This window comes from Rousettus aegyptiacus, unplaced genomic scaffold (assembly GCF_014176215.1).
Source record: "Rousettus aegyptiacus isolate mRouAeg1 unplaced genomic scaffold, mRouAeg1.p scaffold_m13_p_6, whole genome shotgun sequence".
NCBI classification, from domain to species: Eukaryota; Metazoa; Chordata; class Mammalia; order Chiroptera; family Pteropodidae; genus Rousettus; species Rousettus aegyptiacus.
The window spans coordinates 74,547,814-74,570,789 of record NW_023416309.1 but is presented as its reverse complement, the minus strand read 5'-3'; the positions used below and the strand labels follow the sequence as shown (position 1 = coordinate 74,570,789).

The following is a 22,976-nucleotide window of genomic DNA, read 5'->3' as shown; positions in this document are numbered from 1 at the left end:
AGTCACTTTGGGAAGACAGCTTTTGTAGAAATCCCTTTTGAGTGTCTCTTTACCTGACCACATCATCCATCAAACCCCTCTTGTTGATATTCTTCTCTCTGAGGGATATATCTGCTTTAGGAACAGGGCCCTGAGTGGGGGAGATAGAAAGGTAGCCTCTGGTCTTCTTGACCTGTTTCTCCAAGCATGGAACCTTCACCCTGTGGACAAGCTAGGGTAAGGGTTAGCTCCACCAGAATTTTGAGTATGCCACAACTAAGGTAGAAACCTCCACCCTAAGAGTGGGGGCTAGATGAAAAAAGGACCTCTAGACCTCTTGGCCACAATCAAGAGAAACTTTGCCTCTATAACATGTGGGAGCTGGGGGAGAGGATGATGCTTACCCCACAACTGTGATCTGGAGAGAGAGGAAGACCTGGCATCATCTGCCTGGGGTGCAGTTTCCATCATGGGAAAGAGAAAGAGCAGTTCATGAATCAAATGCCACAGACTCATTTTTACCAAGATTTAGTATATTTGCTTGAGAAATGTTTCATTTGCTGTATACCAAGGACCACTTCTAGAGACTTTAAATGGTTGTGTAAAATAAGTTTCCCTGGTGTTGCTGGGGAGTGAGTCTATGGAGCTCCTCACATTACCATGCTAGAAGTGGAACTCTCAAACTTACATTTATCCATAAATATTTCAGTACACATCTCTAAAAAACAAGGACTATTTTAAAAATGTACATATAACATTAAATCTACCACCTTAATTTTTAAGTATACGGTTCAGTGGTGTTGTGACTTCAGAGCTTTTCATCTTACAAAACTGAAACTATACCTATTAAATAGCTCCCTATTTCCCCCTCCTCTAAGCCCCTGGCAATCACATTCTACTTTAATTACTCTAAATAACTCATTAAGTGGAATCATACAATATTTGTCTTTTTCTGACTGGTTTCACATTTTCACACTAGAAAAAAATTAACAATACCTGAATATCAAATATCCAGTCAGTGTTGACATTTCCAGTTGTCTAAAATTTTTAATAGTTCAGCTCTTTGAATCAGAATCCAAATAAGACCCAAACAATATAGTTAGTTGTTATATATTTCAAGTCTCTTTTAGCCTATAGGTTTCCCCCTCTCCACCTTTTTTCCTTGCAATTGATTTGTTGAGGGAACTAGGTTGTGTTGTAGAGCTTCTCAGAATCTGGATTTTGCTAACTTCATACTTATAATATAGTTGAACTTATTCCTTTGTTCTTTTTATTTCCTATAAATTGGTAGTTTAATATAGTGGGTCACCATCTTCTTGATCCTGTTCTTCCTTGTACAAAGATACTTTGAAAGACCCATGAGAGAAAAAACAGATTTTAATTGAAATTGCTCTGAATTTATAGATTAACTGAAGTAAAAGTTAGCATCTGAGTTGAAACCTATGAACATATCTCATTCCATTTATTCAGATTTTCTTTTATGTCCTTCAGTACTGTTTTATAATTTTTCTTGATAAAAGTTTTATACATCCTTGGTTAGACTAAAGATTCTGATTTTTCCCTTTTCATCTTGTTTTATTTGCTTCAGGATTTCTTTTTCCTCTGCTGTTTCAATAATTAGTTGTCACTGGTACAGAGAAACATTACTGATTCTTCTACATTAATCTTCATTCCAAAAGTGTTGATAACTCTTTAATTCTAATAGCGTGGATTCTCTTGGTCCCTCTTATAATCACTTGTTCTCCACATAGAGACAAAACTATCTTTCGTTTTCTAAAGTTTATAATTCATTTCTTTTTATTTTATTGCATTGGCTAGGAGACCCTCTAGTTCACAAAATGAATTACAGTACGAATAATTGTCTTGTTTCAATATTAACTATGACATATGCTTTCAGTGTCTAATAAAAACACTTTTATAGGCTAAGAAGGTCCCCTCAATTCCCAGTTTGCTAGGAACTACTATGAACTGGTATTACTAAAGAATGTTAAATTTTATTGAATGTCCTGTTTTTTTCTCATTTGTTAATGTAGTGAGTTATAATCAATGAATAGGCTAATGTTAAACTCTTCACATTCTCAGTACTCATGGTCATGGTATACTACTTTTATATAATCTACTGAAGTCAATTTTATTTAGAATTTTAAAACTATGGCCACAAATAAGTTTGATTTATTGGTATGCTAATATCAGTGCTTCTTGTCTAGATACCAAAGTTATATTAATCCCACAAAATGAACTGGCTAGCTCTTTTTATTTCTGACATTGTTTACAAAAGATAGAACAGTTGTTCTTTGAAGTTTTAACATTTGCCTATAAACTCTATGCTTGTGTTATCTTTTTAAGTAATGTTTACTGATTCGATTTCTCTTATGGTTATGGTTTATTCGGGTTTTCTATTTGAGCTAATTTTGTCAATTCATATTTCCTAGAAAAACTAAATTTCCAAATTTTTTGGCATAGACATACATAGTACTCTTGCGCTTTTATATTGCTACTATATGAATACTATGTCTTTTCCTCATTATTAGGTTTTTCCAAAAGATATGTTTTTGATTTTATTGAGCTTAACTGTTACTTTGTTTTCTACTTCATTAATTTCTATTATTTTCTTTCTTCTTTTTTTGGGTTGACTCTTTTTCTAGCTTCTGGAGTTGAACATTTGGATCACTTATTTTCCATCTCTTATGTTTGTCAATAAATTTATTTTAATAAATGCACTTAAAATTATAAACTTACTCTCAAAGTATCATTTTAGCTGCATCCCACAAGTTCTTCATCGTATTCTAAGTATTCTGCAATCTCCATTGTGATTTCTTTAACTGATGAGCAACAGGAATGCATTCTTAGTTCCCATTATTGTTTAAAATCTTGCTAACTGCATTAGGTAAGAAAACATGTCGAGTTGCTTAATTTTAAAATATGCTCAGTCTTCTTTTGCGATATAGACAATTTTTCAAGTGTTTCTGATGAATACACGGTAGTACTCCTTATCTACAGGAAATACATTCCAAGACTCCCAGTGAATGCCTCAAACCACAGACAGTACCAAAACTTATATATACTGTTTTATCCTATACATACATACCTTTTCACCTTCTAAAGGTAGTACACTTTACAGCTTTCTCTTTGGCATATCTGAATTGCTGACATCACTACTTTTGCGCTTTGGGGCTGGTACTAAACAAGGGTTAAATGAACACAAAGCACTGTGATACTTTGACAGCTGATCTAGTATCCAAGAAGGCTACTAATGGCCAAGTAAAAGATGTGGCACAGACACACTAGACAAAGAGACAATTCACATCCTGGGAGAGATGGAGCAGGACAGTGCAAGATTTCATCATCTTACACAGAAGAGCATCCAATTTAAAACATGAATTTTTTATTTCTAGAATTTTCCATTTAATATTTTCAGATCCATGCCACCATGAACAAGCCCAATCCCATCTGATCACAGAAGCTAAGCAGGGTCTGGTTAGTACTTGGATGGGAAACCACCTAGGAAGAGCAGGTGCTGTAGGTGTAAAAAATAAAAATTAAAATTAAAAAAATAAGGGATTGTAAGCCGACAAGGTCCTGCAATCTGTGAGGTCAACCAAGGGTTGCCTCACCTAAAATAAATCAGTAAATATTTTCAGATCTCAGCTGACTGTAGGTAACTGGAACTACAGAAAGCAAAACTGTGGATATGGGGGAACTACAGTAAAAGAAATGCATATTTAAAAAAAAATCAAAAAATGCATATTTTCAGTTTTTTGCATATAGATTTTCTCAGAGATCAAACTTTTTAAAATTCTGTTGCTCAAAGCTATATCTTTACCTATTGCTTGATCTAACAATTGATATTATGTTAAACATCTCCTATTTGTGTATTTATTAATTTCTCCTTATATTTCTATTACTTTCTGGTTTACACAATGTGTCATGCTATTTTGTTAGATACATACAAAGTTCATGATTACTACATTTTCTTGGTAGATGATTGCTTTTATTATAATAGCTTTCTATTTTCCATCAATGCTTTTTGCCTTTAAGCCCCAATCTTGTTATTACTGCCTTATTTGTTTTACTTTCTTCTATTAAAAAAATTAACTGAACCAAGAAGTTTTCATTTTTTTTATAGTCAAATTTTTTATAGTCAAATTTATTAGTTTCTATGGTTGGTACTGTTCCTTTTAGCCTATACATTCCATGTTTACTTTTCTTTGTGAAAATGTTACCTTTACTAGTTTCTTTGGTCTTTTATGTGGGTGATAAATGCTCTAAATATTTTTACACCTGAAATATCTACTTTGCTCTTACTCTTGAACAACTTAGCTGCGTATAAAATTTTAGGTTGACAATTATTTTCTTCTGCACTTTGAAAATCTCATTTCATTGTCTCCTAGCATCTATTTTGCTTACATGGTATCTCCTGTCAGCATAATTGTTTCTTCTCTCTGGTAGCTTTCCATATTTGCTTTTCATTCTCAATGTTCTACAGTTTAATATGTATCAAAGTATTATTTACCCTGCTTGGTACTAAGTACCTATGTTGAACCTCAAATTTTTTTCTTAATGTTTGAAAAACCTCAGTTATTATCTCCTCAAATATTCTCCATTATTCCCTTCATTCTCTTCTACTGGAACTCTTTTTAGATGTGTGTTGAAGATTCAATTCATCCTCTGTGTCAACTGCTCTTTAGTATTTCGCTGTCTCGCTAGGAGAGAGAATTCCTCAATACCGTTTCCAAATTTATTAAAATCTCTGTACCTTGTCTACAGTTTAAACCATCTATTTACCTTCAATTTATTGTATTTCCAACATTTCTAATGATTTTTAATTTTTTAAATATACCCTAGTTGTATTTTCACATCTAAGTGCAAGCTTATGGCATCTGAACGACAAATACCTACCTAAACCTAACTGGTAACTACTGAAACTCTGGTTAGTTAGCATGAGAGCTTTATATATGTTATGACCATGTACAAAATCTTTCTGAACACCACTAGAAAATTTTATCTTCTGGTGATTAACATGAGCTCTATTTCCACTATTTTCCTTCACATTGAGAACTCTATGGCCTTTTGTTGGCTGCCTCATGTACTAGGCTCTTACTCATTGCCCAAGATTGAGGATTTCCAAAATACACTTTGCAATATCAAAACTTTGCACTGAAGTTGGGTAAAGGGAAAAGCTAAATCAAATACTTTTTCGAAAGCTAAATATTTTTTTCAAGTTTAACATGAAAGCAACAAAACTTTCAGAAATAGTTATAAACATTTCCAGTTGAAGTCAGCTGGGATAAGAATGAGTAATAATGTAGGAACAGACATTAAGAGGAGTCAAAAAATAATCTTTTTATTAGCATTCCTCATTACTGTTTGCACTTATATTTCAGCTAATCTCCAAATAAGCACCAAAGCAAAAGCTGTTCCTATTGGGGAAAATACCAATGTTTGGACTTCTAGAATTACCTTGACCTGGGGTTTGATGAAAGATAAAACAAAGACTACTGAACACATCAAAACAATGGTTTATACTGTTATCACCTGTGACAATCACAAAAGGTTTATACTTCACTGTATATGTAATGATACAAGTTGCTGCTTTAAAGGACATTTTCGAATTTGATTTTAATTATGATATAGGCAAACAGCCAAGACAGAAACTAAATCAACATCTACCTCTTACACACTATGCATTTTCTTTAGAAATGACACCAAAAACTCTCAAAAAGTTTCACATTATTCCTTTTGAAATTTTGTAAAAAGTTACCTCAACTTTCTTTATGGCAGGGTCCCTAACCCCCTGGCCGCAGACCAGTACTGGTCTGTGGCCTGTTAGGAACTGGGCTGCATAGCAGGAGGTGAGCAGCAGGAGAGCAAGCAAAGTTTCCTCTGTATTTGCAGCCGCTCCCCAGCATTAGCATCATCGCCTCAGCTCCACCTCAGATCATCAGGCATTAGATTCTCATAGGAATACAGGTCCCTAGTGCCAAAAAAGTTGGGGATCGCTGTTTATTGTCAACTTTAAGTTCACTGAGAATTTCAAAAAGTAAAGATAAATAATACACATACAGATTTTTTGGGTCTAATGAGTTCAAAGCAATTTTAACATACCAAGTGTGTTTTTTTAGTGAATCCACATTACAAACTGTTTAGATCAGAAATTATATATATATATATATATATATGTAACTGTAACTGATTACGTATTTCAGAAATGAGAGGTTCTTGGTCATTTTCATTTCTTCGAAATTTTATAGAAGAGTCAATTTTATGATACCAAGGAAGACAAAACCCTAACCGTTTTATTTAGGGACAGAAAAAAATAGAAAGCAAATGAACAAACCTTGGACAAGATTAACTTAAGTTTATTGAGTAAGTGAAGACTGAAAGAAAAAGGTGTAGAAAAGATAATCAAGCTACAGAATCACTGGCATGAGAGGTGAAGGGAAAGAGAGATGTCACTAGCCAAGATCATAGTGAGTCTGAATTGGTTATCAAGAAATACTGCCATGACCTTATATATACACATTAAAGGTATAGCAGGTCACTTGACAAGAACATACCATCGCACAGAGTTTAAAGTGGTATCTCATCAGTTCAAGGTTAAAACAAATGTTAAAAAGGAGAGGTTAACAAATTCACATGAACACAATAAAGAATTAGACAGAACTGATTTCTCACAACACAACATGTATTCAAACAGTAATAACACTGTGCAAAATGTATTATCTACTCCAGTAGACTATACTTGCTGGAACATAAAAACCATATTTCATTTATCCCAACCTCCACAGTGTCTTGCAGAGTGCTACTATGCCTAGAAAGGAACACCAGCTTTCCCATCTCCTTGTCACCCTATGAAGTAATAAAATAAAGCAGGAAACAGCCCTCCTCCAAGCCATGAGAAAACAATCCCATGTTCTAACAAGCTCTTCATGTAACTTTAATCCATGTTAAAATTTGAGAGTCACTGGTCTTGAGGGCTGTGAAAATCACATCCATATTTTTCTAGGTCAATACCTAAAATGTAAACCCTTTCCCTTATCCTTGAGATTAGGTTCCTTATGATATGCTCTCATGTGATTTGCCTTTTTTCCAAACAACTCATATAATTACTTACTATCTGTTTTCCTCATTAGAATTCAAGTTCTGTAAGTTAAAGAACCACATGACTCTTGTTATTTCTGTATACCTAGCACCTAGACACAAGTTTGCCTCATAGTAAGTATTAAATAAATATTAATAAATAACTGAATATTTGTTAGATAAATTCCATGAACTATCAGTTTTAATATAACATGCTAAAGGCTATCATTAGAACTATGAGTCCTGATTTGCCTGGGGCTATCTCTCAGGTGTTAAGTAGGCTATATAGTCCTAGGATACAGAAAGGTTAAAAGAAAGGTTAAAAGAAAAAATCCGAATAATGCATTTTTTAATGTTTTTATTAGTTTCAAGTATACAGTACATTGGTTAGATATTTATATAATTTGTCAAACAATCCCCATAATTGTTTTTTCTCTCCTCTGGCTCTCCACCTAGACAATACATTAATGCTAACTGCAGTGCTCACTTCTGTAGCACATATACTAATGCTAACTGCATTCCCAATGCCATGCTTTCCATACACATGACCACCTATCAACTATTAATTTATACTTCTTTAACCCTTTGCCACCTTCTCCCAGCACCCCAACCTGCCTCCCCTCTGGCCATCATCAGATTGTCCTCCACAGATGTGAGTCTGTTTTTGATCTGTTTGTCCATTTTGTTCCTTGATTCTACATATAAGTGAAATCATACGGTATTTATCTTTCTCTGTCTGACTTATTTCACTCAGCATAATAACCTCTAGGTCCATCCATACTGTTGCAAATGGTAGGACTTCTTTTTTTACTGGCTGAGTAATATTCCATTGCACATATGAACCATAACTTTTTTATCCGTCTGTTGATGGGCCATTTAGGCTGCTTCCATATCTTGGCTATTGTAAATGATGCTGCCACAAACACAGGGGTACATAGATCTTTACGAATTATTGTTTTGGTTTTCTTTGGATAAGTATCCAGAAGTGCAACTGCTAAGTCAAAGAGGAAATACAGATGGCCAATAGACATATGAAAATATGCTCAAGGTCACTAAACATCAGAGAAATGCACATTAAAACCACAATGAAATTACCACCTCACACCTGTCAGAATGGCTATATAAATCAAAGAACAAGTAATGGCAAGGATGTGGAAAAAAGGGAACGCTTATACACTGTTGGCAGGATTGCAAATTGGAAAACTGGAGGTTTCTCGAAAAATTAAAAATAGATATACCTTTTGACCCATCAATTTGTTTTTTAATTCCATTCTTAATCCTTATCACTAAATAGGCTTTTATTAGATAATGTAAATACAAATAAAATCAAGGTTTATCTAATGATGGCATTGTACTACCAAGAAACTTAACATTTTAAGGCAGTTTAAGTATGGGGGCTAGGGGAAGACTTATAAACTTACCCTCTTTAGCCAAATATAACTCTTTAAATTTTGCTCTCTTTTGATTAAATTCTTGTTCAAGCTGCTGTTGTGCACGTAAAAATTCTGCATTGATTTTTTCCAATTCTGCTACCCGTTGCTGAAGAGAAACTGGAAAAAAAGATACCAGTTAACAAGTGATAATTTTTATTTATAAATTAAGTTACAAGAATAAATTAGTATTCCAGTTGCACATTTCTATAATGAAACAAGTAATCAAGCTTCTTCCAAAGATCCAATATATTTGAGGAAATTCTAATTTTTCTTAAAAAAGACACTTCTCTCAGACTTGATATACATACACACTGTGAAACGAACCATGTAAACTGAAACAACATATATACTGAGAATCACAAATGGCAAATGTCCCAAAAGAGAGTTTCTAAAGCCCTTTTGTATAACTGACAAAATAATCCACTTCTGGAATTGTTAAGTGCTGGATTAGGTGGGCTATTTACCCACAAATGAACCCACTGCCAACCTTGCTAGCTCGTTTCTCTCAAATGTTATGAGCAAAATCTAACAGGTTCCCTGATTAGGATAACTATACTCTTCCAGTTTCAAGATGACGCATTACCATCACACTGAAATCATAATAAAAAACTCTTTCATACAGAAAGGATACTATACATTCTGTATGAACTCTCAATTACTGGGAAATTATCTGGTTTTTAGATTAATGCTGACTGCAATGTGGCAGGGATTAGGACACATTTTTACTTTAAGGGCTCTACAATTTGGCCACAGCTGATTAAATAAATGCCTACCCTGATCAAACCCAGAGGGTTCTGGTTCAAGCAAGGGGTGGGAAATCCAAGAATCTAACTAACCCTTCACCTCCTTCTTTGCCCCAACAGCAGCCAGGCTACAAGGCTGACTCTAATCCCTCCAGGGGATACCTATCAGTACTAATGCTGCTGCCTAATTGCCTAGGCCAGTAGAGGTCCCAGGTCCCTAATACAAGCCACCCCAAAAAACGATGATTTGCCTATCATTTTAACCATAATCTGAGAATATCTCTGAAGGCTCTTCCCTCCCTCAACCCATTACTCAATTTAACTGAGGGATGATTTTATGGTACATAGAAAAAAGAGTGAAAAAAGGCACCAATGATTTATCAGTATCAGAATCATGACTCATTAATTTCTCCATGTGCTTTTCAAAGTTCTCTACAACTCCTTTGATAATAAACAATGAACTAAAACCAATATTTGTTCATTTCCATAACATGTTCAGATTAGACTCACTACAGATCTAATAGTATCAATACAATCCATGGCAAAAAGAGAAAATAACTGCTGCTGAGTTCCATGTCATTTAACAGCAAGGAATAATTTTGAGAAGTACTAGGGTCTTTAGATCAAAGCAAAAAATGACATCTGGTCATTTAAACATTTGATAATCTTTAGAGAAAGAGAGGGGTGGAGAATCCATTAGAAGGGGTAAATGGGAAGTTATGTCATATTTACCACTTGAAATCGTGAAGGAAACTTGTTCTCTGTGTTATTTCTCTTATTTTTATTGTCCAATCTCAAATATTAAACATTTTAAACAAATTAAACAAGTTTTCCACTTAACACTTTAATTTTACTGGTAGCTAATGACTACTACATGAGGTAGAGAAGGGCTACAGGGAATCAAAAAGGGAAAAGCAAGACCCTTCTTCTGTTCTTACCTTTCCCCAACAACTATATTATCACTTCGACAAATACACACACACACACACTCTCACACTCTCTCTCCCTACCTTTCAAAATTATATTTACATTTAGGAATTGAGGCTAATGAATCAATAAAAACTAAAATGCAGTCTTTAAAATTACAGCCAAGGTTAAGTGTTTTTCCCCTACCTCCAAACCCGTCTTAGCTCTGACCCGCAATTTAGACACCATCCACACCCACAGGTCTAGCTGCCTCTCTCCAGGCTTTAGGACACTTTCAATTCCAAGAATCACCCTTGGAGGATATACCAAGTAAATTACTTATTCTCGTTTTCTTTTTTTAATAAAAAAAATTTTCAAATCCACTTCAAGTACTTCTAATATACTGAAATTCTACAATAAAGAAGGCCTAAATAACTGCTTTTTATAATAATGCCTCTACTGTTACATCTAAAAAATCAATTCACCTTGCTTAAAATGGCAGAAAAGTTTACAAAAAGGCATGTCCTAGTGCATTAGCAACCAACTACCATTCAAACTGAAAATAACTCTCATCACACAAAATGCTGTATTATTTTTCTAACATGGTGACACGTAGTTCACCATAATTTAGCTAAAAAGTACTTATTAGCCTGGCATATAGAAAAATTGATAAATGTAAGCTTTAATATTAAATTAGTGATATTTATTTAATGAATAAAGAAAAAAGGTAAAGTGATCAAGTGACTTTGTACATAGCCACGAAAGGCCACTCCCAATCTCATGATTCTGACTCAGTCTCATGCTTACACTTCCAGCACATACCCTTCCCCATTAGCATGTTTCTTCGAAGCATCATGGACAAATTAGTGTTAATATTGATTTTCAACAATATTAAGCCTTCCGTAACTTAGCAGCTGAGAGTTATTAGTATTCTAGCCTTTGTTAACCACTCCACATATCCTTTATACTGTTACCTTTAAGTAATAAGAAAAAGGAGTAAATTAGCTTATGCAATAGCTACTTTTAATGCTTTTCCAAACAGAAAAAAATTATGTCGCTATCTCAAAATGTCTGAATTACAAACACAGAAAGAAAAAAAGGAATATGGTAAATAAAAAATTCAATAATTCTTAGATATATTCCTTTCCCTGATTTTGATATGAATGGGAGAACATATAACTTTAAATATTTTTAAACCCCAAACTGTGTCCTACATTCCTCTAACATGGTACTAAATATGATGAGATATAAGCAATAGGACAAAGGGGAAAAAAACACATTTGGGCCAAATATTACTACAATCAGAACCTCTTTGTTTAAGGATGTTGATGATCCAAGAAAACACCTATTTCAAGCAAACACACACACACACACACACACACACACACACACACACACACCATAACTCCAGTGGAACAAAAGAATCTGAACAGTTCCTGAAACTCAGAAATCTTAACTTGTGTACCATTGAATTTTAAAATGACACTATTAAGTATGGTATGTGCATCCACTAAATGGAATAAAATCAAGCCAGAAAAGTTATATTAAAACTAACAAGGTAAAAGTTATATGCAATACAATATGAGCTATTCGAAAAATATATAGGAAAAAGACTGGAAAGAATATTCCAAATTATACTGAGTGGCTACCTCTCTGAATCAAAGAATAATTAAAAGATTAAATTACAATCTGCAACAACGTGGATGGACTTAGAGGTTATTATGCTGAGTGAAATAAATCAGAGAGAGAAAGGTAAATACCATATGATTTCACTTATATGGAGAATCTAAGGAACAAAAAACTAATCAAAAACAGACTCACATATATAGAGGACAATCTGGTGATGGCCAGAGGGGAGGAGAGTTGGGGGGCTGGGAGAATGGGGTGAAGGGTTAAAGAAGTACAAATTAGTAGTTAATAGATGGTCATTAATGTAATGTCTAGGCAGAGAGCAAGAGGAGAGAAAGAGCAATTAGGGGGATTGTTTTATAAACTATATAAATGTCTCACTAATGTACTGTATACTTAAAATTAATAATGAAATAAATTTTTTTTCTTATTAAATTACATCATTCTGGGGGGTGACATTCAGCCAGCCATTTGAGGTCACAGACTTTCCATCCTAGAACTATGGCCCAGTTTGTCTGTAATCTCGCAGAGAAGACCCTGGCACTGGTAAACACTGCTGTGACTTACTTGAAGCTTTGACTGGCCACATTTTGGCACTATGCCAAGGTTGAGCTGGTTCCTCTAACCCCTGCTGAGATCCCTAGAGCTATTCAGAGCTTGAAAAAAATAATCACTAGCGCTCAAACCTGTAACTTTAAACTGCTCACAGTTAAGAAAACTCTACTGAATGGTTTGGTGGCCACCAAGGTGTGGATGTGGTTTTATGTGGGAGAGATCATAGCCAAGTGTGGCATCACTATAATCTTTAATATGTTTCTTTTTGGTCTATTATTTGAATATTCTTGGACCACATGTAATCAGACTGGCAATTGAATAAAATATGTCGAAATCAATGTTTTCTATGTAAAACACTGCATGGAAGGTCACAATTTCTTTTGATATTAAGTTGCATTGTCTTTTGCTTTAATAATGTTAACATACCTCTAAATGCCTGTCTTTGCTTAGTCTGAAATTGGAAAGAATATGTGAATATACTAACCTGGTACATATAATTTATGAAGATAACATTTTAATTTGAAGGTTGGAAATATTTTATTTCCAGAAAATTGGGGGAAAAGCCTTGAGAAAACTAGAACTTGCTAGGAGAAACAGTAATACCATGTACCAAAGTTAAATCACGTAAGTAGTTATAAAGAATAAAATTTGGATGGTTTCCCTTTGCTAAAATCAGAGAAAGACCTTGACAACACTTATGTCTGTAAATGTTGGGCTACTTAGTGGTGTTCTAAGTATGTATCTTTGCAACACCTTTAATGCCAGGACAGACTGAATAAGAGTCATGATCTACATTTTTAATCTAATTTTTATATTTGTATTATTAATCTATCTGGTTTTGTGATTTTTAGAACGTATCTTTGAAAAATAAAATACTCTATGAATAAACAGGGTTATAACTCAGTATCCTCCATGGGTCTAAAAAAGTATCTTATGTCCTGAAATAAATAGAAGTGATTGGCTATCAGTAAAATAAATAAATAAATAACAACAACAATAAATTACATTGATTGGACTTAAATTAAAAGTTAAAGTGCTTTTAATTATGATTATAATTTTATCTTATTGTTCCATCTCAATCTTTCTGCTCATAAAAGATTGCACATAATTTACTTCGGTGCTCTTAAAATATCTTAAAATAACCAACTAATGCCTTTTTAAAACAACACATTTTCCCAGGTCAAGCAATTTACTAAAACAGATTAATTTTCTTGAAAACATAATCTCTTCTGTTTCAGAAGTGGCCTACCAGATAGCCGCCTTTTGGTGCTCTAAAAACTCATCGTGTCAAGCTTCTTTTAAGAATTACTAAAAATGATTTTCTTTGCCATAAATCTACCCACGGAATTGTGATTTGTTTAGGCTAATAATTAAATAAATCCATAATTATGTAGCAGGCCTCACAGAAGGGGAGAAGAGAAAGTGGGTGGGGCTCACAAGGATCACTGATCTACAAACTATTCATTACAAACAGCGGTCCACATGCAGGTTATTGGATTAACATTACCAATCACTTTACAGTATTAAAGCAAATAGATATGGCATGTGGGAATCACTTTTTCCATAACACAAGACAATCATAATTCTTTAGTACAACATAAACGTATCATTTCACTTTACATAAACCCATTTTATTTTATATAATCCCAAAACATCCCTGATTTTAGCAACTTTAAGAAGCTGCATCCTCTCACCTTAACCATTTACTGAGATAAAACAAGTTCTAAAATAAGGTAACATTTGGTTAAGAAGTTCACACAGAACAACTTCTTAGCCTTTCTCCTGTGAATCAAAGTGAACTCTTATTTTCTTTTACTTTTTTTTTTTTTTTGCAACTCTTTTAAAGCAAATGGATGTTATAATGCTTCAGATAAAAGAGAATACTTTTAAGGTGATAAGTTTTATTCAACAACAAAAATAATCTAATTTAAAAATGGACAGAAGACCTAAACAGATATTTCTCCACAGAGGACACATAAACATATGAAAAGATGCTCAAGGTCACTAAGTATCAGAGAAATGCAAATTAAAACAACAATGAGATATCACCTCACACATATCAGAATGGCTATCATCAATAGATCAAAGAACAGCAAGTGTTAGCAAGAATGTGGAAAGAAGGGAACTCTCAGACACTGTTGGTAGTACAGCCACTATGGAAAACAGTCTGGAGGTTTCTCAAAAAATTAAAAATGGATGTACCTTTTGACCCAGCAACCACACTTCTGGGTATTTATCCAAAGAAAACCAAAACAATAATTCATAAAGATCTATGCACCCCATGTACATGGCAGCACAATTTACAATAGCCAAATATGAAAGCAACCTAAATGCCCATTAACAGATGATTGTATAAAGTTATGGTTCATATATGCAATGGAATATTACTCAGCCAGTAAAAAAAAAAAAAATGAAATCCTACCATTTGCAACAACCTGGAAAGATCTTAAGGTTATTATGCTGAGTGAAATAAGTCAGACAGAGAAAGATAAATACCATATGATTTCACTTACATGCGAAAAATAAGGAACGAAAAGAACAAACTAATCAAAAACAGACTCACATCTATAGAGGACAATCTGGTGATGGCCAGAGGCGGGGAGGCAAGTTGGGGAGCTGAGAGAAGGGGGTGAAGGGTTAAAGAAGTACAAATTAATAGTTGATAGATGGTCATGGGGATGGGGAGCATGGCAGAGGGAGTGCAGTTAGCATTAATGTAATGGCTACATGGAAAACCAGAGGAGAGAAAGAAATTAAGGGGACTGTTTTATAAAATATATAAATGTCTAATGTACTATATACTTGAAATTAATAATAAAATAAAAAAATTTTTAAAAAGGTGATAGATTTCAAATAAGAAAGCCAATTACTTATGAAAAGATTAAGTGTTTATGTTAACTACCTGAAGATATTATCATGAATCCAGGACAAATACTAAGTTAAAGAACAAAATGGCACCCAATATTAATTCGGGGGCAACTGATATAATGGAAAAACTATTTAAGAAGAGATTCTTTAAAGAAGTAGAATTAAGAATAAGAAACTATTTAAAAGCCTGATTTGAAGAAGGCTGTAGCAGGGTGGTTAGGGTGGAGGTGGGAAAAATTGAAGGACACAGGAATGTTTTCTCATTTTCAATCTCCCTAGAGATGTTTATGATTGAAATTAATAACCACCAGGCATTTATAGTGTAGAATTTTCTGGGTCTAATTTTTAGTTCTTAGTTTAACATGATTTGAGTACAAACAACCACAGCATAATAGTGTTGCAAGGATTTTAGATTTTTCTAGTCTAGTATATTTCAAATTGAGTCTTAATCCATTAGTGAGTGGTTAAATCAACTTAGTAATTCGCAACCTGCTTTTTAAAAATAATTAAATATAAAAGAAAATATCAGCAACACATTTAATATGGGTATATGTTATTGAATGAAATCTGTATTTCAGATATCCTCCACTTGTTGAAAGTTTGCCTTATGTTGTTTACCCTTTACAAAAGCCCTACATTAACATTGCCTGTTTCACTAACCAAAAGAGGATTTTAGCTTTTAAGGGGAAAAAGGCAAAAAGTGAAAATAGTGTTCAGCATTTGTTTTGCAGGGATGCCCTTAAAGAGGTAGTGTGCACCCCAAGCAGAGAGAATGACACTGCTTTTACTATATTTTTAGGTTTTATGTGTTATTTGGTATGATATAGTAGGTTCTTTTTTGGGTGTAGAAACAAATATTTTTTCATGTAAACCAATGATAATTGCTTGTTCACTTTACACCATTTCGGCTTACAAAAGGTGTCATAGGATTACTCTACTTTCAGATGGCGGGGGGAACCTTTACTTACACATTTATACTGGGTTGCAATTAAGTGTTTCTTACTATGGGAAGAGGTCAAAATAGTTTGAAAACCACTAATTCCTAACTCATGCAGGAATCCATTTGTAGACAGGTGGCTTCCACATGAACATAAACCAATAACTTAGCTTACTGCCTCACAGTGCCACTGATTCCACTATTCAGGGATTTTAGATTATCCTCCCCCCACCCACTCCCTTGGATAACTGGTCATCTATTAGAAATATCTACTTTTAGTAACACAATCCTAAATCGTCTTCCTTAGAGATATTAGTTCTGTCCTATAGAATTAGAGAGGAAATCTTCTAATATCTGACATCCCACACTTGCTCTTCTCCTTTCTTCTCTAGATGAAACATCTCCTAACCCTTTAATAATTTCTAGATTCTTCATTATCTCATTTGCTCTCCCCACAAACTACAGATAGTCAAATTCTACATAAAACAGGGCATTCTGATCCTAACACAATACAGCATAGAATCTATATATCTGGGGCTATACTCTTCATAACGTACTATAAATATACTGTAGCTTCTTTGGGCCACATTCCCACATTGTCATTGTTAGCCCATAAGATTAATCTAACACTATCCTTAAATCCTTTTGCTTGAACTACCATTAAGCCAAGGCTACTTTCAACCTATACTTGGTGCAATTTTAGCCATGTTGTAGAGTTTTTTGTTTTATTTATAAAAAAAGTTTTACATTAGAATGATAGATCACCTGAGATCTTGATAGATGTTGATACTGACATATTAAATTATTCTATTAGTTACAAATTCATTCTAACCATCTTTAGTATCATATCATATTTCTTCATCTTATCACAATTTCATAAGTTTAGTCAAATCCCTTACTAAAATTTAAAGATAAGCTATCTACAAATTTGAAGTCAGAGAAACTTAAACTGCAAACTAAACCCAACCTTACTATATGAACTAGGACAGAGAGTTTAACCTTTCCAAGATTTCTATATTAAAATAAGGATGATACCATTTTGTAGAGTATCACATACTATGAAAATTACAAATAACAACATTTAAAAGCAACTCACACATCACGGGCACTCAAATAGTAGTTACCATTAACAACTTCAGAATTTAAGTTTCAGGTTCAGAGTTCTGCTTAATAAAAAGAAAAGGAAAGAAAAGGAAAGAAAAGAAAAGAGAGACAGACAGACAAAGATGTTCATTTGGCTCAACTTGTTCCAGAAATTCTTCCTAGTGACTACAAAATCACTTTATTTTCTAAAATGCTCATAAACCACTTGCTTAATAATTTATTCTTTTTTAAATGTTCCAGAAATTGTGTTCAAGCAAAGTTATCAAGACATGCAAGTACAGCTTTGAGATAATGTTGAAAATATAGAAGTAACTGTAAACAAAATTTCAGTGAATGTTCAGTAGACAATGCAGTATAAACTATATTTTACTATATTCCTATATTCCTTACATACTATAAGGCTATAAAACTATATTCCACCATTATTTCCATGTGGTATACTGAAAATGTGAACCATGAAAAGTCTCAAATAGTTGCTAAACAAGGATAATGTGAGAAATAAACCAACTATACAGTTTTTCTGATTACATTTAGTCCAATTATCATAACTGACAAAGCTAGTGTTCAAAAGCTGATGTAAGTAAGCATGGATAAAAATGGGTGGGCTGTTATCTATTCAATTTGTACAAACCAGTGTTACTCTATTTCCTAAATATTTAAAACACTATATAATGCCAAAGCAGATGAAAAAGCATGACTATCACTGAACTGAATAGCAGATACATTTTCTAACTATTTGGATATCTAAATATTTTAGTTTCCAACTTACAAGACAAAGAAGGCTATTCAAAACTTAAATTTCAGGCTTATTTAAAGAAACAGCCAAAAGAATTCAGCTTTCTGCCTTCATAAGTAGAACTGTATCTTGCAACTTTAGGACCTGGCTTGGGACTCTGAGAATTCATTATTGGTGAAGTTAAATTTAATCCTTATTTTGTGCTTTAATTTACCAAGTGTTGATAAGACTGCTGGATGTGCAAAACTGCACATCCACTTTGGCTGTTTCTTTGAAACACACAATTACCATGTAACCCAGCAATCATACAAATGAAAACACATTTCTACATTTCCACACAGACTAGTACACAAATGCTCACAGCATCATCACTTATATAATAGCCAAAAATTGGAAATAAACCAAATGCCCACTATAAATGAACAAATTATAGTATATCCATATAAAGGAATACTATTCGGCAACAAAAAGGGATAAGCTACTAATACAAAGACATGGATAAATCTCAAGAGTATCAGGCTAAGTGAAAAAAACAGACACAAAAAGTATAATTCCACTTACATAAAATTCTAGAAAAGGCAAAACTATAGTTCTGGAAGCCAACCAGTACCTGCAAAGAAGTGGGGGAGGGGTTCAACCACAAAGGGGCATGAAAAAAATCTGGGGGGTAAAATATTCTGTAACAATAAAAGTGATGATTACAGAATTATGTATGTTTGTAAAAACTCAAGGATCTATGTGTTTAAAATTATTAAGTTTTAGTGTATGTAAGTTATTTTTAATCAGCTTCATTGAGGTATGAGTTTAAAATTACAAGAATAAATTAGTGCTTGGCAACAGCAGAAACGATTTCCTCATCAGGCTGATTTCATTATCCTCACAGCACTTGTCACTATTTGAAATTATTTCTCTAAATATTTGACTATTGTCTTACTAGAGTACACGCTCAGTGAAAGTAGAGACTTCATGTATCCTGTTCAATGCTACACTTCCAACACAAAGAACTATGGTTGGCACATAGAGGGTGTTAATAAACATTAACTAAATAAGTAAACAAAAAGTGACCTGGAATAACTAAAACACATTGATAAAGAGGGACATAAGTCAGGATTTTAAAAGATATTAAGGATTTGAAGAAGCAAAAGAAAGAAGAGTATACCAGTGGGAACAATAAAGGCAAAGGATGCAAGGCAATAATTTGTATCTCTCTAGAAGATAACAAGTAAACATCTCTGGCTTGGGGAAAACTAGAATTCTCCCCATGTAGCACAGTTGTTCTCTTGAGTTCCTTCTTGGCTTTTGCTTTCTAATATGGTAGCCACTAGCCACATGAGGCTATTAAACACCTGAAATGTGGCTGTCTCAATTGAGATATGCTGTTAAGTATGAAATATATATGGAATTTTGAAGACTTTAGTACAAAAAAATCTAAAATATCTCAATCATTTTATAGTGATTACATACAGAAATTATAACAACTAAAATATATTGTGCTAAAGAAAATGCATTAAAATTAACTTCCACAGAAAGATACACAAATGTTCATAGCAACATTCTTCATAATAGCCAAAAAAAGGAAATCCAAATGTCTATCAACTGATGAACAAAGTGTGGTACAGTAATACAAAAGAATATTATTTATCCTTAAATAGGAATGAAGTACAGATACATGTTACAAAATGGGTGAACTTTGAAAACATCATGCTAAGTTAAGAAGCTAGACACCAAAGGCTACATATTGTATTTCATTTATATGTAATGTCCAGAATAGGAAAATCCAGAGACTAAATTAGTGGTTGCCAGGGCCTGGAGGAGAGAGGACTGGAAAGTGGAGTGACTGCTAATGGTATGGAATTATTTTGCAGGTGATGAAAATGATCTGGAATTAGTGGTGATGGCTGCACAGCTCTGTGGACATTCTAACAACTGAATGGTACACTTTAAAAGAATGAACTTGATGGTATTTAATTAAATCTCAATAAAGCTGTTATTTAAAAAAATTAGTTTCACTTGTTTTTCTATTTGTGGGTTTTCGTTTTAGCTTTTTTTTTTTTTTAATGTAGCTACTAGAACATTTTTAATTGCATTATTTGGCTCACATAACATATCTCTTGGGTAGCACTGTTCTAAAGGGCTTATTAGGTACCCTAGATATTTAGAGCCCTCATTTTTACCTGTAATTCTATTACCCTATTTTTTCCAAGCTGCCAGCCTGCTTCAAGTATCACCATACTTCACCAACTTAGATCCTAATAAGGCCAGCCATTTTAAAACCCTAGAGTCCCTTCTTTCTTGTGCTTTCACAGTAGCACAGTGCTACTCTACCATAGTATGCAGACTCTTTCTGGTCCAATGAGATAAGGAGTTTATGCAAGAATGTAATATTAACTAAGACACTCAACACACTACTTAGTTCAGCTAAGATTTTGCGATGAAAGAAGCAATACATGAATTTACAATCTGGTGCAAGCTCTTTTATCTCCTTGCAGACACTGTCAAATCTATGGCTGCCCATCATCTTTTGAACAGACTTTCTACAATTAAAGATATTTTCATTTTATGAGTTGCAGCTTTCTAAAATAGAAGTCAAATTCCCAATCTCCCTTGAAACCATAATGTCAGCATGTCACCTATGCTCCTCTAATCATACACAAACACAACTTCAATTCAGAATTGAGCAGTGTAAAGAAACAAAGTTCAATTCTCACTGCTGAGAGGCTTTCAATGGCTTCTCAATGGTTACAGATTCAGTTTGTGAAGCAGAAATGCCATCAGCTTAAGTATCACTAGCAACTGTATTAAAAGGGAGTTCTACCTGCTCATTAGCATCAAAGGAAACAGTTTCCTATCAGGCCACTTCTGTGACAGCTTTTGGGTTTTAAATTTTAGCCAAGAGCAGTGATTCTCAAAGTGTGGTTCTGAGACCACAGAATGACCTGGGAACTTGTTAAAAGTGCATATTCTCAGACCCCACTCAAGACCTTCTTGAATCAGAAATTATGGGTATAGGGACCAGAAACGTGTTTTCACAAGGCCTTTAGATCCATGGTAAAGTTCGAGAACCAAATGGCCTACAGTCTGTCCCTGTCCTCCCACAGACGAGAAAAATTGTTTTGTTTGCGACAAAGAACCTTGAGTGAAATATACAATATTGTCATTCCCAGCACCATTCCCTTAAAGACTGCTCACAAGGTGATAGACGCTGATTTAAAAAAAAAATAAATAAATAAATCCTCTAAGGATTAACATTGGTTAGAAGATCTGAAACACCCTGGAAAAATCTGTTTACAACCAACCTGGTTGATTTATTTCATAACACTATGTCAAGGACACATATTCATTTCCTTCCAAAGTGAACAGTACGGTAAGTGTTTGTGTCTCTGTCTCTTTGTCTCTCACACACATACAAGGGAAGGAGAGAAAAAGAGGGAAGGAAGGAGAAGAAGGAAAGGAGAAGGAGGGGGAGAGAGGGAGAGAGAAACTTTAGTTTCTTGAAACTAATGAATACTACCTTCAGTAGGCGGTAATGATACTCATAAGCCATGCTGCTAGTATGTACCCTTGACATGATGCCAAAAATAACTGACACTATACCTGTGTGGTCTTCTTCCCAGTCTAATCGTGAGAAAAAATATGAGATTTTAATTGAAAAGGGCAACTTCTTAAAATCAGCAAATTCATCAAAAAGAGTCAGAAAACTTGTCACTGTCTAGAGGAGCCTAAGGAGACTCAGTGACTAAATGTAACACAGTATCTAGATAGGATAGAGGAACAAGAAAAAGCAAGTTACGAAAAAGCTAAGGAAATATGAATAAACTATGGACTTTATTTAATAGGAATAATGTAGTGATATTAGTTCATTAATTTTAACAAATGTACCATACTAATGATGTTATTGACAGAGGAAACTGGACGCGCAGTATACAAAAACTCTCTGTACTATCGTCCCAATTTTTCTGTAATTCTGAAACTAAAACGAAGTTTTTTTTTTTAATGCTATTAGTTAAATTTCAAATTGTTTTCAAATCCAATAAAAACCTTTTACCAAAGTTGGAACTAGAGGTCTGTCAATGCTGACCACACAGAAGAGAACAAATACTCCTCCAAACACCATCACCACCACCTTGCCCCCTCTCCAAAATAAAAGACTTCAGGCTCAATAAAAATTAAAAACATGCATTTGAATACTTAGCTGAGGATCAGACACACATCCCTTCTAATTTGTCTTACTATGACACTCTGTAAGATCGATTTTATCTGCTAATAACCCATGGTTCTGTTTACAGTCAAAAAACAAAAAATACAGAAAAAGCAGTTTAGAGATGAGTGAAGATAGAAAGTTAAAGAGCCCTAAAGGTGAGAAACAGACCTCACTAACAGCAAGGAGTACAGGTCACAGGGGAACAAAAATAAAATGATGACTAGAACTGAATTGGAATTTGGTACCATTTAATATAAAGGCAAACAAATCTAATTTTAAGAAAACTTCAGTAGCACTGGGGAAGTCACCAGCTTATAACCCAGTCCCAAAACTAATGTTCATAACAATAAGTCATGGATAAAAGATTCAGTGATGACCAGTGTACTCTGCTTTAGGAATCAGGGTAAAGTGCCATTTATTTTAGAAAAATTTCTAAGAAAAATACATGCTACACTCATAGCACCCAGAATGTGATCTTTAAATACCATTTCCCACTAAAAAAGCTCCTTGGAAAGAATGACTGATTCAGATCTGGGAAATAAGTATACACGATAAACCTGAAACATCTTGGCATCTATTGGGATTGTATCAAGGACTTTTGGAGCCAACTTCGAGGATACACTGGGCAAAAATGAGATATTTTGAACATCAGTGTGATAAGCTGAACCACCTCTCCCCACTCAAGATAGAATCACTTCTAATCTTGGAAAGAGGTTTTCATCCTTGATTATCCATTAAGGTATACAATCACACACACCCTTATAAGAAACAGGAGTTCTGACAGATACACAGAGGACTACGCAAT

General features: G+C 34.0%; 1 protein-coding gene and 1 pseudogene across 5 annotated transcripts in view; one reads left to right on the top strand and one right to left on the bottom strand.

Moving 5' to 3' along the window:
- The window catches only part of RABEP1 (rabaptin, RAB GTPase binding effector protein 1), a 94,991-nt gene that overhangs the window by 54,428 nt on the left and 17,587 nt on the right, over nt 1-22,976 (bottom strand). For 2 of the 5 annotated variants that reach the window (XM_016141965.2, XM_036223040.1), the window contains exon 2: nt 8,481-8,609. The exons of 2 other annotated variants lie outside the window; for them this stretch is intronic. In XM_016141965.2, the coding sequence (XP_015997451.1) occupies nt 8,481-8,609 (129 nt within the window). Of the gene's footprint in view, nt 1-383; nt 2,583-8,480; nt 8,610-22,976 lie in introns of those variants that run through there. One more of the 5 variants, XM_036223041.1, reaches the window with a different exon arrangement.
- Nucleotides 12,272-12,643, top strand: LOC107509468 (annotated as a pseudogene).